This window comes from Aristolochia californica, unplaced genomic scaffold (assembly GCF_029961685.1).
Source record: "Aristolochia californica isolate CCGP_79_NKW_82.1479 unplaced genomic scaffold, dmAriCali1.0.hap1 SCAF_5, whole genome shotgun sequence".
NCBI classification, from domain to species: Eukaryota; Viridiplantae; Streptophyta; class Magnoliopsida; order Piperales; family Aristolochiaceae; genus Aristolochia; species Aristolochia californica.
Genome location: NW_027182214.1, coordinates 8,834,847 through 8,850,135, shown reverse-complemented (window position 1 = coordinate 8,850,135; position 15,289 = coordinate 8,834,847). Strand labels below are relative to the sequence as shown.

General features: G+C 36.1%; 1 protein-coding gene across 3 annotated transcripts; it reads left to right on the top strand.

Annotated features, from left to right (window-relative positions):
* The first annotated feature begins 9,165 nt into the window (after positions 1-9,165).
* LOC137966635 (uncharacterized) lies at positions 9,166-14,488 on the top strand. 3 transcript variants are annotated; one of them, XM_068813317.1, is made up of 6 exons: positions 9,166-9,740; positions 11,445-11,556; positions 11,669-11,840; positions 11,932-12,125; positions 12,452-12,575; positions 14,209-14,488. In XM_068813317.1, exons 1-5 carry the CDS (start codon positions 9,292-9,294, stop codon positions 12,572-12,574), a joined length of 1,050 nt encoding a protein of 349 aa, XP_068669418.1. In that variant the 5' UTR covers positions 9,166-9,291; the 3' UTR covers position 12,575; positions 14,209-14,488. The 3 variants fall into 3 exon arrangements, with proteins under 3 accessions (XP_068669418.1, XP_068669420.1, XP_068669419.1); XM_068813319.1 differs by lacking the exon at positions 14,209-14,488 and adding an exon at positions 14,121-14,154; XM_068813318.1 differs by lacking the exon at positions 14,209-14,488 and adding an exon at positions 13,559-13,711.
* The last annotated feature ends 801 nt before the right edge of the window (positions 14,489-15,289 follow it).

Here is a 15,289-nt window from a genome sequence, read left to right as displayed (position 1 = left end):
CCACTTTGTATGAGGACTCTTGTTGACACCTCTCGAGCTCATGGTGGCTCGTACTAGCTTGTGGGGCCATGGTGGATCCCACATATAAACAACCATTGGTTATTCTAATGCAGAAGAGAGCATATAGTGGTCCCACTACCTGTAGAGGAGAGGAGTGACCCCAACATCCAGCTTGAGTGAAGTCTAGTATTGACCCAAGAAGTGTTTTTTTAATCTATCCTGAGAAAGTGGGTAGACTTTGTGCTCCACAGTTGGCTACTTTTCCGCTTTTGAAATTGAGCAAAGAGTATTTCAGACTATGACCATTTGATTGGAGTATGGAGCTTTATCATATGGCTAGGAGTGATTTTTTCTCTCACCACTATTATACCTATTGGGTCTCTTAACAATAAAAAAGAGATCACCAACTTGAGGGGAAGTGTTGGAAGATATTATGGACTGCCATTTTATATGGAAAAATCTTATACACCATTTGTAGCAAGTTGAGCGTTTATGATGTTCTCTCACCCCTAGCTTGACGGGGAGTTTTGGAAGATGGGTTGAAGCTCACACAACCAAGGAAGGCCCACACATCCAAAAGAGGTGGAAGATAGGCTCAAGCCCATGGACCAAGGAAGGCCCACATAGTGGTGGCATGGTGGTAAATAAAGAGTTATCTCATAAAGATGGCATTGATGTAATTAGTTTATAATTGTAATATTATAATTTTACTTATTTATAAATAGAGCTTCGAGGGGATGGTTAGGACACAAGTCCATAACGTCTTTCTTCCTCCTATTTTCTCCCCACTATATCGTCTCTCCTTTTCTCCATGAGCTAATCCATGGAGTCCTGGAAATCAACACTTGTGAACCTTGAAGAGTAGTCTACCACCACTAGGGTGTAATGCTTCCCATTTAGGCTTAAGGTTCAGGAAGGTTCAACTAAATTTGAATAGATTAGTTGAAGAGGTCAAGAGGTTGAAACTACATTCTTAGGCTTGAAAGAATTTTTTGTTGCTTTCCAAGTTGGCAAACATCACAAGGTCTGTCTCTTACAAACTTTTGATCTAATCGTCCTCTCACTAGGTTCTTTCTCACTAATTTGTTAAAAGAATCTGCTCAATTTTCAAGACTCCATGGATTTAACTCATGGAGAAAAAGAGAGAGACACCCATTGGGATAAAACAGAAGGAAGAAGAAGTTATGGATTAATGTCCTAAACCTCCCCTTGAAGCTCAATTTATAGATTGATAAAACTATAATATTACAATACTTCTCTTGAAACTTAAACTAATTACATCAATGATATCTCTATGAGATGACTCTTTATTTACCATCCGACCATCACTGTATGGGCCTATGGGCCTTCTCCTTGTTCTATGGACTTGAACCCATCTTCCATGTCTCTTGGATGTGTGGGTTTTCCTTGGTCTTATGAGCTTGATCCTATCTTCTAACACACTTGGATGTGTGGGCCTTCCTTGGTCGTGTGGGTTTGGGCCCATCTTCCAACACTCCCCCTCAAGCAAGGGTGAGAGAACATCATGAATGCCCAGCTTCCTACAAATGGTGTATAGGATCTTCCCGTATAAAATGGCAGTCCACCATATCTTCCAACACTCAAGTTGGTGGTCTCTTCCAAGAGGCCCAGCTGACATAATATAAATGAGAGTAAAATCACTCCTACCTGTAAGACATCCCATACTCCATTCAAATAACTCAAGCTGGATGTTGGGCACACTCCTATCTTCTATAGGTAGTAGGTCTATAGACATTGCTTAGAAGTGTAATAAAACTCCTCCATCACGGTGTCCCCCCATAGGGCACCGACTCTCAAATGGTAGGAGTAATAAATGCCAATTAAGGGGGTAACTTGTATTTACCCGAGCTAATATTTTGGGGCTATTATATGCTTTCTTCTTCATCAGAATAACCAATGCTAACGACAATCAATAATAGAGAAGTCCTTCAATAATAATATCTCAGCTAAAGAGACACAATAGCAGCAACCGAAATGTGCCTAAGCCCAATAACACGTACCACATAATGAAAATCTTCAAAAAAGACCCATAAAATAATCCTTAGCTAGTCCATCACTAAATAAGGAAGTTGCACCAAATAATATGTTGGAACCGAGTAATAATCCAAGATAATACTCTACTCGGAGAAAAAAGGACCGAGTCGACCTGAGTCAGATATCAGACCAATATAGCCAAGTCACGGAAGAAATAGGTATAGAACTCGGGATCCAGACACGTATAATCGAGGCAAAAAAATAAGTGCGTCGAGTCGGGTTGATTGGACTCGTGATATGCCCCATTTCCATGGATCAACCACCAGACGATCTCTTCCTGGTTCCGGATCGGAAGACGTGACGATAACCAAGCTTTCGAAGAAATTATTGTTGTTGGTTTCCTCTTCAGTGTTTTTTGATGAATTTAGAAACGGTAGCAATAAGCAACTCCCTTTGCGCCACCGTTGCCGTGTGTGGGTCGGAGTCGACGACAATGATAATGGCTCTTCAAAGGATACAAATAGTCTGCAATGAGAATTAAAAGTCTTCGACCAAGCCTTTAAATCAAAATCCACCAACTACAACTTCAAATATGGCCCCGCTAATGTGTCGGCCAGTCCGATAGTGTCCGGTCTCGAAAATAATAACAGTATAAAGGTAAAAAATGTAAATCAAATAACGGGTGTAGGAACTGAAAAAAATAAAAAAATACGAACCTAAACAGCTAGAGATAATAAATCAGAAAATATCACATTAACTCTATGGGTTGACTGAGTCAACTCACAAAACATGTTCAAATGCCGTGTTGAATTTATGGAAAAGAGAAATACTTCATTGACTTATTCGTAGAGGAAGGTAGTAGAGTCCAATTAAAATTAAACTACTTTTGTCCCAATTACACCCAAACTCTAACACTTAAAGATAAGTCCTAACATAATTAAATAACCCAATATAAATAGAAGATTAACATGACTAAAACACTTTTAAACCGAAACTCCTCTATGAGACCTGCTTCCATAATAATTGTGGCTTTGTTAGACTTCTTATGCTACCTCACATGATCATGGTGGGTCCCTATCTTATGGGCTTGGGCCCATCTTCCAACACTCTTGGATATGAGGGCTTTCCTTGGTCTTATGTGTTTGGGCCCATCTTCCAACACACTTGGATATGTGGGTCTTCCTTGGTCGTGTAGGTTTGGGCCCATCTTTCAACAATTACTAGTGGATGATCAATCAATCAAGATTCCCTCTGGTTGTGTAATAAAAGTATGAGTGATCAATGTATTTTCCTATTATCCATAATGCTTGAAGTCCCCAACTAGCAAGGTTTGGACTGATCAATCAATCTGGTGGGATGATCGATCATTCTATGAGAAATTAACATGTTGGGGCAGAGATGATCGATCAATCAGGTGTGATGATCGATCATGCGTTATAGCATGAAATGGCCATGTCTTGGATCATCGATTAATCGACTATGGTTGATTGATCGTGCTTTTATATCTTTGCCCTACATAATTCTGGATGATTGATCGTGCTTTTATATCTTTGCCCTACATAATTCTAGATGATTGATCACCACCAGTGGCCGATCGATTATTCCAATACCAGTTTTAATGTAGACTTTTAAAGCATGTGAATGTTGTTATCTAACTGCTCTAGCATGTTCTAAATGGTTATTATAATGTCCCTAAATATTTTTATATACAATTTATAACCTAAGACTCCAATTTCACGTATGTACTTAAGGAAAGGAAGTTTAGAATGCTCTCTTACAAAAGTGACTAAGTTTAGACATTTTGTCTATAACACTTGAAATCTAGTCTTCTTCCTTATGGGTGCTTCTTTACGAGATGTACTTTAAATGTGTTTGAGGTCTTGAATTGTGGCTTGAAGCTTTAGACCTTGAGATGCATTTACTCTTGAAGGTATAGTATTTAAAATACTTAGATTTTCAAGTTGTTAAATCAAGTAAGTTTTGTTATCATCAAAAGAAATATGGGAATCAACCTTCCGTCAACATCCCCCATACCCTAACTCAAAGCCACTCACCCCTTGCCCTAGGCCCCACCTTTATTAGATGAATGGTAAAATCATGTTGGTCTCTATTATTTTGATTATAATAAAATGGTTAGCTTGAAAATATACTACTAGCGGTGTTACCCGTTCCATTTTAGACACATGCCTTCTAGCACAAATTTTATGAAGTCTATGGCAAAAGTCTAAGATAAAATAATGATCAATCAAGTTGAAAGTCAAGACCTGAAGAAAAAACTCATTGAAGATTGTTGCTATCAAGAAGAACATACACAAACAAGAAGTTTGAAGTTCAAAGACAGAGTCAAACTCAAATAGAAAATCTCAAGACCAGCTATGTAAGTAAATAGCAAATTCTGATTCTTTAGCACGAATTTGTCATGGCACTTTAGACATAAAATATTTCAAAATCATGTTTTACCAATACATATAAATGTTTTACAATTGGTAAGTCCTTTAGAATAGCTTATATCATGCTTAAATATTAAAATAGTATACTAGCATATTGCATGATGAATCAACTTGTATAAGTTTGATCCATCATACAAAATGTAGTCTAGCAGAATTTATAAAGCATGATCTATCATTAGGTATGGCATGATCAATTATATAGAATACTGTCAGGAAGAGCTATAACATCCTCAGGTGCATGATTGATCATATAAAATATTGTTTGGCCAATTCTATAAAGCATGATCAACCAATCAAACTAGGTTGATCGATCAATAATTTCTCTAAAAGATTAAAGACTCGTTGGTTGATGTCCTGATCGATCAAGAGGCTTAGGGAACTCAAAAAATATAATTATTATACATGATTGATCAATCATACATTTTCATTCATCAATCAACACTTTTTGTAGTTTTTCATAAACGGGAAAAAATGGTTAGTTTGGCTAGAAAACTTACAAATAAGCTCCCAAATTCATTGAGTTGGCACACTAAACCTCTAGAAAAATATTTTTTCTTCAAATTCCAATTTACCCTTTTAAAGAGAAAAAGTGAAAATTTTCCTAAACCTTCCATTTCTATCACATTCTTTGCATTCAAAGTTCCATTGAGCTCCATACACTTCATTTTCACTTGCTTAAAGATTTGGAAGCATGTGTCTCACTAGGAGAAGGGCTATATCTCTCTAAAAGAAAGTTATAAGTTTGATTTTACTCATTTGTATTTTAAATTTGTCTAGTACCTTAAAGCTAGAAGTATTGGCATTCTAGAGCTTGGAATCTAGTTTGCATTGAATATCTTGAGGAGAGATTAAATTACATATTAGGGGATTACACTTAGCTTAAAGAGCATCAAAATCTCTTTGTATATTTAAGCTAATAGAGAATATCAATAAAAAAATTCCGAGCAAGGGTTCTTGGGTGGTGATTACCACTAGAGAACATCGATATTAAAAATCTTTGCCTTTTTGTTGTTGTGTGCATGTGCTTGTATCTTGCTTATCTATTTGGTTCTGATGATATCATAAAAGTATAATTTTTATTTTCTATATTAGTTCACCCCCTCTTGAGACACCACCTAGGCCAATAATTGGTATCATAGTAGGCTTTAATCTTTTGAAATAAAAAATTATATTTTATTCTATTCTATTCAATTGATTTCATGATATCTCAAGAAGGCACTATGTTCCAAGATGGTCATGATCCCAGCTCCACATCTATTCTTAATAGTTCACAATACCAATAGTGTAAATTATAATAGACTTTTTCTTACAATCTATTGGGTTTCAATTATGGGAAGCAATGATTAGTGGACCCTTCATCTTATCCTAAAATATAAAAGAAAGATCTATTCCAAAATCAATATATGATTGAGATAACTAAGACATTGCAAAAGTTGATGGGAATACTAAGGCTATGGAACTCATTCATAGTTCATTAAGATGAATTTTCATATTCTTTTTCATCTTGTAAATCAACTAAGGATTTATGGGATAAACTAGAATCTAATTTTTGTAGGAATATGGAATATGGCTCTTCACCCTTTGAGTGCACTATATATAGTGATATTGTAAGCATTGAATATTGTATGCACTCATGCTTAGTTGGAAACATCATCCCAAACAGATATGAGATTTCATAGAGTAATAGTTATGAGGAACTAGACAAGGAACAAGTTATTAGACTACTAAAAGAATCCATGTCCTCACTTGGAAGAAAAAAAATAAAAATTTAAGAAGGCGACTTTCAAAATTAGAAAAAGAAATTAAATCCTTGAAAGCTAATTGTTCCTCCAAGCGAGAAGAACCTAGAAAAGAAAATGAAATACCCATCTCTGAATGTGAGAGATTTATGAGGTGAGAAATGAAAATATCATACTTTACTCTAGGATTTTAAAATATAAAAAAAACAAAATGTTAAAATCCCACAAAAGGGTAGCTAAAAGAAAAGCCTCCGACTCATCTCATGTTTTAGATAAATTAACTTTAAGATCACTATGTTTAATGATTCATGTTATAAATGTGGAACCAAAGGCCATTATGTATTTGAATGTTCAACTAGAAGATCAACTAAATAGGGTGAAATAAATTTGGATTCCCAAGGGAAGTCTAAATTTATATTCAAATATTGAAATGGTGAAACGTCACTTGATCTTTGAGCAAGGAGTATATTTTTTTAGTCGAGCTATATACTAAATAAAAATTACCCTAATTACCTATGGCATAGAGAAAGGAAGAAGGGAGCAAGTTCACATTATGATGATATCAGACAAGAGATTGAACTAGACCTTACAATGGGGTTAGTCCACAAAGAACTTAAATTAAAGTGAAGAATGGAATTGAACTTAAATGAATTGATTCAAATTTAACTCATCTTTGGGTATTAGTGTAGACGAGTTCAAGTGCACTAGAAAACAGATTCCAGTGTTAGTGCCCCCAAATAAAAAGTATGATATAAAGAAGAGAATGAGTAACCTTTTATAATATACTTAAATAGAATATATACCTAAACAGATAATTAACCAAAATAAATATAGTTACTACACTTATAAGTGTTTTAACGTGTAGTATTAGAATATATTAATATCCTAATTAATGAAAAATTATATTATATTACTTTATAAATTAAAACAATAATTACATGTCACTAGAATAAATTATTTAAAATAAATAAAAAATTTAAAAATAACATAAGTGAATATAATAAATAAATAAATTATTTTGTAATAACATAAGATATAGTTTAACATTAAAAATCACTATTTTAATACAAAATAAAAAGTACATAATGAATAAATAAATATATTAATTTATCAATAACATAATATATATTTTACATATTACTAATTAATAATATATTAACAAAAAATAAAAAACTAATGGTTTAATTAATTGGATAATTAAACCAATTATGACGTGGGAAGTCGGGAGGCCGAGAGGCTCTGCGACAGAGGCTCAGCCTCTCGTGCTCTGCGATAGAGATTCGGCCTCCCGTACTTTGTGACGGAGGCTCGGCCTCCCGTGCTCTGCGATTGAGGTCGAGAGGGAGAGGAGAGGGAGGCCGAGAGGAAGGAAGGCCGACGGGGGCAAGGGAAGAGGGAGGAGAAAAAAAAACTTTGTTGAAGGATTGTGGGGGGAGAGGGGAAGGAGCAACGCACGTTGTGCACTTCAATCGGTTGATTCACAAAATAAGTATGAATCAATTTTTCCCGATTTTTGCCTGAGCGAATGAAGTGGTGTAATCTCACTTCAATGTAATTCATTCTACATTAACGCCATTATTTAATGAACTAAATAATGCGAGAAGAATTCATTCCACTTCATTGTGGACCAACCCCCTTGTTGTTGTTGTTTTTTTTTTTTTTTTTTTTGGTTAGATGGTTGGAGAGCAACTGATATTAGGGGTTAGTCAACATGAATCAGGACATGAACTTCAGCCGTAATACTCAGTTCATGTCCTGAGGTCGTTAGTGGAACGTTGGAGTTCAAGTCATGTACATGACTAACATGACTCACGAGATCATGTCCAAAGCATAAACGAGGGAAAGTGTTTTTCGAACAATTTTGAGAATCATGTACATAAAACGAGCACGCCTTCTCTTTGCTGCACACCCTCTCCATGAGTCTACTCATTTTCGTTTCCCTCACCCCTTCTCTCCCCGAGCTCTCTGCTCCCTCTCTCGTCTCCACCGTCCCTCTCCGGTCTCCCTCTCTACAGCCTCTCCCTCTCGACCTCTGTTGTAGAGTACGGGAGACCGAGAAGCTTTGTGACGGAGGTCGAGAGGGAGAGGAGAGTGAGGGAGGCCTTCCTCCCTCGGCGACGACTTCTCTTATCTCTCGGTGTCCCTCTCTCCTCCTCCTCCCTCTCCTCTCCATCTCGACCTCCGTCGCAGAGCACGGGAGGTCGAGCATCTATTGCAGAGCTTCTCGGCCTCCCTCTCGACGTACCCTCGGAGCGCCGCCTCTGTCACCGTTGCCCACTGGCTCACCGTTGAGGATGACGACGATGGTTTAATTTTTCCTAAGTTAGGAAAAATTAAACTATCGTCATAAAAATCATTAATTTATAATTTTTATTTATAAAATAATTATTTTTATTTATTTAATATATTTATTTTATAATTACTATATTAAAATAGTGATTTAATGGTCATAATTAAAATATTGTTAAAATAAATATTTGATAAATTATTTTGGTTTAATTATCCGATTGCTATAATTAATTAAACCAATGGTTTTAAATTTTGTGATAATATATTATTGATTAATAGTACATAAAATATATTATGTACAAATATCTAGTGTGTTACAGTTATGATTAGATCCATTTTTTCTCTTAAATCATTCATTTTTAGGTTAAAGTATTTTATATGTTATTAATAAATTAATAACTCAACGTATTACTTTCGTTTTTGTTATTTATAACTTTATTTATTTATTATTTATAATTAATTATGTATGTATTTCATTGACTCGTATAATTACCATATGAATGCACAATGGCCCTTCGACAACTTCACAAAATTCCATCTCTGTCCCGACGTCAAAGGGGCATAAGGGTCCACAGCCTGGTAAATTTCGAGGCCATCTTTGGCCGTACCGGTCATTTCGTCGCTTACATACAAAGAGAGAGAGTAGATAAGAGAGAGATAGAGAGAGGGTTTTCCGCTGAGGAGAGAGAAGTCTTTCGGAGTGAGAGAGAAAGACAGAGAAAGAGAGAGATAGGGGAGACAAGTCCGGTGAAAGAGACGCAGGAAATCGTTATTGTCCGTTTTTTATTTAGCCGTTATATGTAACCCTAAATTTTGAAATGGTTTCGGACCAAGATATAGCCAACGCCGTCGCTTCGGTTCTTCAGCAGTCGGGCCCTGACGCCGCGACTTCCGTCAACGGCGTCGTGCAGCAGCTGGAGGCCAAGCTCGGTCTTGACCTCTCTCACAAGGCCGCATTCATCGGTGATCAGATCGATCTCCTTCCCCGTTCACAAACCCATCCCAAAGACCATTTTGCCCTTCAGAACCACCAGCATTTTCAGTCGCAGCGGCAGCCCCAACTATTCCATCTTGTTCATCCGCCGTCTTCTTCTGCGCCTGCGCCCTTCTCCGTGCAGCCCTACCAGCACAACTCTTTTCCCCGGGCGGGTCCGCATGAGATCGATTTTCGGTATCCACATCAGGTTCTGCTTCAGGGAGAAGTGGAAAAGACCGGTATCCCGGTATCTGGAAATGTGCTGGCTACCCAGGAAGTCCCAAAAGAGAGGTGTTGATGTTGCACATTTCAGTTTTACATCTTCTTCCTCGGTTTCTTGTGACTTCTTGTGGGTTTCTTTGTGAGAAGTCTAGTAGAAAAAAACTAGCGCAATTTTTTTATTTAAAAAATCATTTATCTGCGTGGGTTTATTTACTTAATTTTTCCGAGTAAGCTACGAAGATGTGCTTCTGCGAGGTCTTTTATGTTTTTGCTTGTCATCACCTCTCAGATGGGCGTGGATTTGTATGATTGTGGTTCTTGTCCGATTTTTCCATATTTTTCGAGTACTTCTGATTTGTGGTGTCTTTATGAAAAAATTTCCCTTTTGCCTGCTGTTAATTTACGGTGCTCTTGAGCGGTCCTTGAATTTTTTTACTTGTACTGTTTCCGCTTAATGTATAAGATGTTACTTTCTTCTTTGTTTTTCTATAACTTTTAAATTTAATGTTGGTTTAGGTATTTGTTTTTCTTGAGTGGTTGGATTTCAGATATTCCGCTTTCTTGCACGGTTTATAGAGGTTTTGAAAGTAGTAGGGTGGCGGTTGGGGCATGGGTTCACTCTGCTTGCTTTTGGTATCTTTCTTGGGGAAATAATTTTATTTTATTATATTTAGTTAGGTTTCCTTTTAAGTTGAAATTCGGTTTAGCAACGATATTGGAGTTGCCGAGATTTTGGGTAGTTCAGCAGCGATGAAGCCTCACCTAATTTGGTCCGCTTGCCTTTTTTAAAAAAATATTTTAATTATTATTATTACTTTTTACATGTTTGGCATATTTAACTTTTCCAGCCTGCTTTACGGTACATTATTCATTTAGATACGAATCTCTGTTCCTGGGTTAGAGGAAGTAAATTTTATTGCTAAAATTTGAGTGAGATGTTGCGTGGGCCATTTGGGGCTTCTGATGAGAAGTTCTATAGAATAGGACAAGTGATGAAATTTTATAGAATGGATGAAGTTCGTTTTGAATGATGACTCTTACTGGATAGGACAAGTGATTGAGGTTGAGATCTAATATCTGAGCTTCCAGCTTTATCAGGCACCAATTCTGGAGGAAAGATTCTCTGGAGATTTTTCATGGAGGTGCCATTTGGTATAATCTTGGTTGAAAAGAAAATTTAGATGACACCTGCGGGAGTTGTCTTGTCAGCTTGCTATGTTTATTCTCCTTTAGGTGGCAAATCGTTGAGAGCATGGTCACAACTGTTCTTTTTCTTTAATCCATTTGACTAAAAAACTTTGGCAGTACTGAATTTTTTTTTAGGTTTCATTTCATTATGTAAATTTATACATGTTCCTGCTATTGTGAAATCATTCTTTTTTTTTTTTTTTTTTTTGGGTGGGGGGGGGCGGGGAGAGAGTGCTATTTCTGTTGAAGGCCGCAGCCAAAGGAATATATGAAAACTAGGCCTTTCACAATGGGAGATTGTGATAGCTCACCCCTTCCCTTGCTAATGAATTGGTTACATGCTCCTCACTCTGCAAATTATCTTTTATCTATATTGGGTGCTTCAGTGAGCATATTGAAAGATATTTTCCATGTCACTCATACACTGAATTGAGGTGGAGTTTGGTGAGCTCTGTGTATTTGTGGGGCAGGTTCATGTTTAATGAGAGGAAGTATCTTCTGGTGTTATTTGATGTTTTTATGTTTTTCATTTTTGAAAGAAAAGAATAAAACATTTACTGTCTATGTGCTGCCACTATATTGTAGTGCCCAACCTGGAACTAAAAGAAGAGGGGGTCCAGGTGGTTTAAATAAAGTATGTGGTGTTTCACCTGCACTACAAACCATTGTTGGTGAGCCAACCATGCCAAGGACTCAGGTTCTCATTGACTGAAGAAAGTGGATGTTGTTTCATATTTTACTTATTATTTCCACACCTTGTAAGTTATCTTACTCCTATCTGCATGGTAACAACAACTCTACTGAGCCAGATTGTGAAGCAGCTCTGGGCATACATACGGAAGAACAACCTCCAAGATCCCAACAACAAAAGAAAGATCATTTGCAATGATGAACTCAAACTGGTGTTTGAGACAGATTGCACTGACATGTTCAAGATGAACAAGCTGTTGGCAAAGCATATTTTACCACTTGATCCTACCAGTAAGTGCTCTGTTTTTCCTCTTTTTTGTAAAGTTTTCTGAGCTTTTGTTTTTAATGTAATAAGTGTATGTGTTTTTCAACATTTTTGCAGAAGAATCTGACCCAGATCCAAAAAGGTTAAAGGCTACTAATGCAGACACTGCAACTGATTCTACTGATACAGAGCCTTCACCAATGCTGATATCTGAACTGCTTGCCAATTTTTTGGACACTGGAGAGAAGGAGATGCTCCAACCAGAGGCTGAAAAACGTGTTTGGGATTACATCAAAATTAATCAGCTGGAGGTTCTTACGTTTTTTTTCCTCTTCTCCTTATTTGCTGTCTTTTATGTTATATTGTAGAAAATTTTCTTTAAGTTGTTGTACAAGTATGTCTTGCATTTTTTGGACACAAAAGTTGCATTTCAAATCCTGATATAGGCAAAAAAATTTGCTTAATTTTATTTTTAAAAAATGGTTTTATGGAGTCCTTTGGAAAAAAAATATTAATGTAGGAGAGACTTGTTACTAATTAGCTTATTATGCAAAGATATTAGTATAATTATGCAAATGAGTATAATTTAGCATTTATTGCCAATAATCTCAAGTTTGTACTTTCTAATATTTTGTAGGACCCACTCAACTCAATGGTGATACACTGTGACATCAGACTTCAGGAACTTTTTGGATGTGAAAATTTCTCAGCATTAGGAATATCTGAGATGTTGGCACGGCACTTGACCAAGAAGTCATGATGTATGTTTCATAACTGGTTTATAATGTTTCCTTATGAGCAATGTATTTCACTTTGTTCCTTTTTCATCTATAATTAAATTTTTAGGAATAGATTGTCAAACTTTATGTGAGCAGCTTCTTTTAACTTTGGTGTAAAATTCAAGTTTCAAAGAACTCATGAACATAGATTGGAAAATATTGTATACAAAGGACTCAGTAAACCTTATTCACTGTCTGCGGGTAGTCCCTATGGATGAATATTGAACTAGTGGAAAATGTGATTACATGATCTAGTTACAGATGATGAGAATATAGGTGATTGACTGACCAATCTGTTTCTCCAAAACTGTCATTGTGGGTGTAATTTGCAGACTGGTCAAATTCATGGATGACAAGCTGAATATCAGCATCATAATGTAGGTCCTAATCAATGTGGAGTTCTCTATTCTCAAAATAAAAATAAAAATGTGGAGTTCTCATGGGGTCAGTGGTTTTGACAAAGACTTGCTTGTTTTATATTATTTGACTGTGGATTAATTTTTGTGCATTATGATTCTTTTCCTTTATAAATAACTTTATTAGTATTGAGCAACCGCATCTCTAAGCCGAATCTTGTTTAACCATGCAATGAAGGAAAATCTTTGGGCAGTTTATTTATGCATTTACTTTACCAGATATATGAACACATAGTTGAGATTGTGATTCATGATCTATTTGGCAAGTTCACATCCGTCATCTCAGCATTATGCTTTTGTTAAGAAATTGAACGTCTAAGAGGTTTCCATGGACTTATCAGTGTATATGACCTATCCGATCTGCAAAGCAACCATCTACTAGCTGATCACAAAAATGTCATACAATTGCTTCTTCTGTGTTTTTGAGGTTTTAAGTATATTTTGTTTTTTAGGGTATTTTCTGTTGTAGGAAGTTTAGATATGTTTCCTATTACCCTTCTGCTTATGTTTTCATGTCCAGATGACACACTTTTCATTTTCTGTTTGCAGAATAACATCAAATGACTTCTTATTTTTTTAATGGTTACAGCAGACACTTCATAAAAATGTTTACCTTTGTTCCTTTGTTAATGTGTTTTGGGTAAGTTAGATACTACGACTTGCAAAAATTTTAAGCAGAGTTGAAATGTAGCTAGGGTATAGGCTAGGAATTTGATGCTGTTTAGTTTTTGGACTAAAATTTGGGTCTCAAGTCATTTAGTGCTCCACCTTGCTCGCTGAGAACCTCAATGATAGTTCATGAAAATTGAAGAAACATCTGAAAGAGGTTTTCACTCATCTTTCAAATTCTTACATGTGGTTTTAGAGGCAGGATCTAATATTGGAAAGGCAAATTGATATTTTTTACTCTTTTTTATTTGACATGATCAGTTTGAAAGCCTTTTTTTGTGCTGATCATGTGCTGTTGTCTGTGTATTATTACACCTAGTGTAACGCAGTATAATCTTGTATTATAAATTCGTCATGCATTGTTTTCTTAAAAAAGAGATATTTACATCTGTGCTAAAAGGTTTTTTTTTTCTGTTTTTCGGGTTGTTCACCATCACCGAAGAACTAGCAATTGTGTTTATCCTGTACCTGGTCTTGACTTCTCTCCTGGGTTTAAATTGCTGGCTATCATTTTTTGCTATTGTGCTCAGTCATTTTCTGCAACAAGGGAAGAGGCATGTCGAGAGGCTGCCAGAAATGGAAATTCTAGTTGTGAGGTAGGCTGGAGGCGACTTGATCTGGTTTGCCACTACTACATATCTATTACATACATGTGCTTATGCACAAGTAGAGGAGTCTTCAGGGAAGCCGGTAGGGTTGAAGGACATGGAAACATGTGCTGTTTCTGTTCAGCATGAGGTGGATTGTTTTTTAAGATGGTTGTGTTGCTTCAATTCTAATAAAGTTATGTTCGGAGGCTTCTCTGCGGCACACTGGTTGGATAGCTTTTTTGTGAACTCAACTAGTGATCATGTTTAAACGTAATTCTAGACTTCCATGAATTGGACTGATATTGTTTGAAGGTCAGGAAATTGTTGATTGATGAAAGAAGAAGCAAGGAAAAGATGGATTTTTTTTCGGGAAAGAACACTGATAAAAAAAATGAGCATACTAAAGAAAAAAAAAAAGGTGGGTAAGGGAGACCCTGGGCGTGTTTGTGTAGTTAACTAGAAACCATTGGAAGAAATTACACACAGATCAAATATTTTCTTAAGAAAAATCAGATTGGATTTGGTTTTTGAAAAATCACAACTTGTCACAACTCATGATGGATGTAGGGCATACTCCTATCTTTTGTAGGTAGTGGGTTTATATGCGGTGTTCATTAGTGTAACAACAAAACTCCTCTATCATCGTGTCTTTCTATAGGACACTGACTTTCAAATGGTAAGAGTAATAAATACTAATTAAGGGGAGTAACGAGTAATTATTCGAAAGACAATATTTTGGGGCCACCTTGGCTTTCTTCATCATCAGAATAGTCAAAATTTAGCAATTAAGAATGTTTTTTCTTCAATAATAATATCTCATCCAAAGATGCACAATAACAACAGCTAAAATGGGCCTGGGCCCAAGAACATGTACCAAATAATGAAAATCTTCAAAAAAGACCTTTAAAATAATTCGTTGCTAGTCATCTTTGAATAAGGAGAATATGCACCAAATAATATGTTGACCAAGGAATAAGTTACCAATAATAATCCAATTGGAGACTAATAACCGAATCGAGCT

What these genes read in the sequence shown, in the direction of transcription:
- LOC137966635 (XM_068813317.1), top strand. Translation starts at nt 9,292, where the DNA reads ATGGTTTCGGACCAAGATATAGCCAACGCCGTCGCTTCGGTTCTTCAG. An exon ending in CAGGAAGTCCCAAAAGAGAG is followed by an intron (nt 9,741 to 11,444) that starts GTGTTGATGTTG and finishes ACTATATTGTAG; the next exon opens with TGCCCAACCTGGAACTAAAA. An exon ending in CAACCATGCCAAGGACTCAG is followed by an intron (nt 11,557 to 11,668) that starts GTTCTCATTGAC and finishes CTACTGAGCCAG; the next exon opens with ATTGTGAAGCAGCTCTGGGC.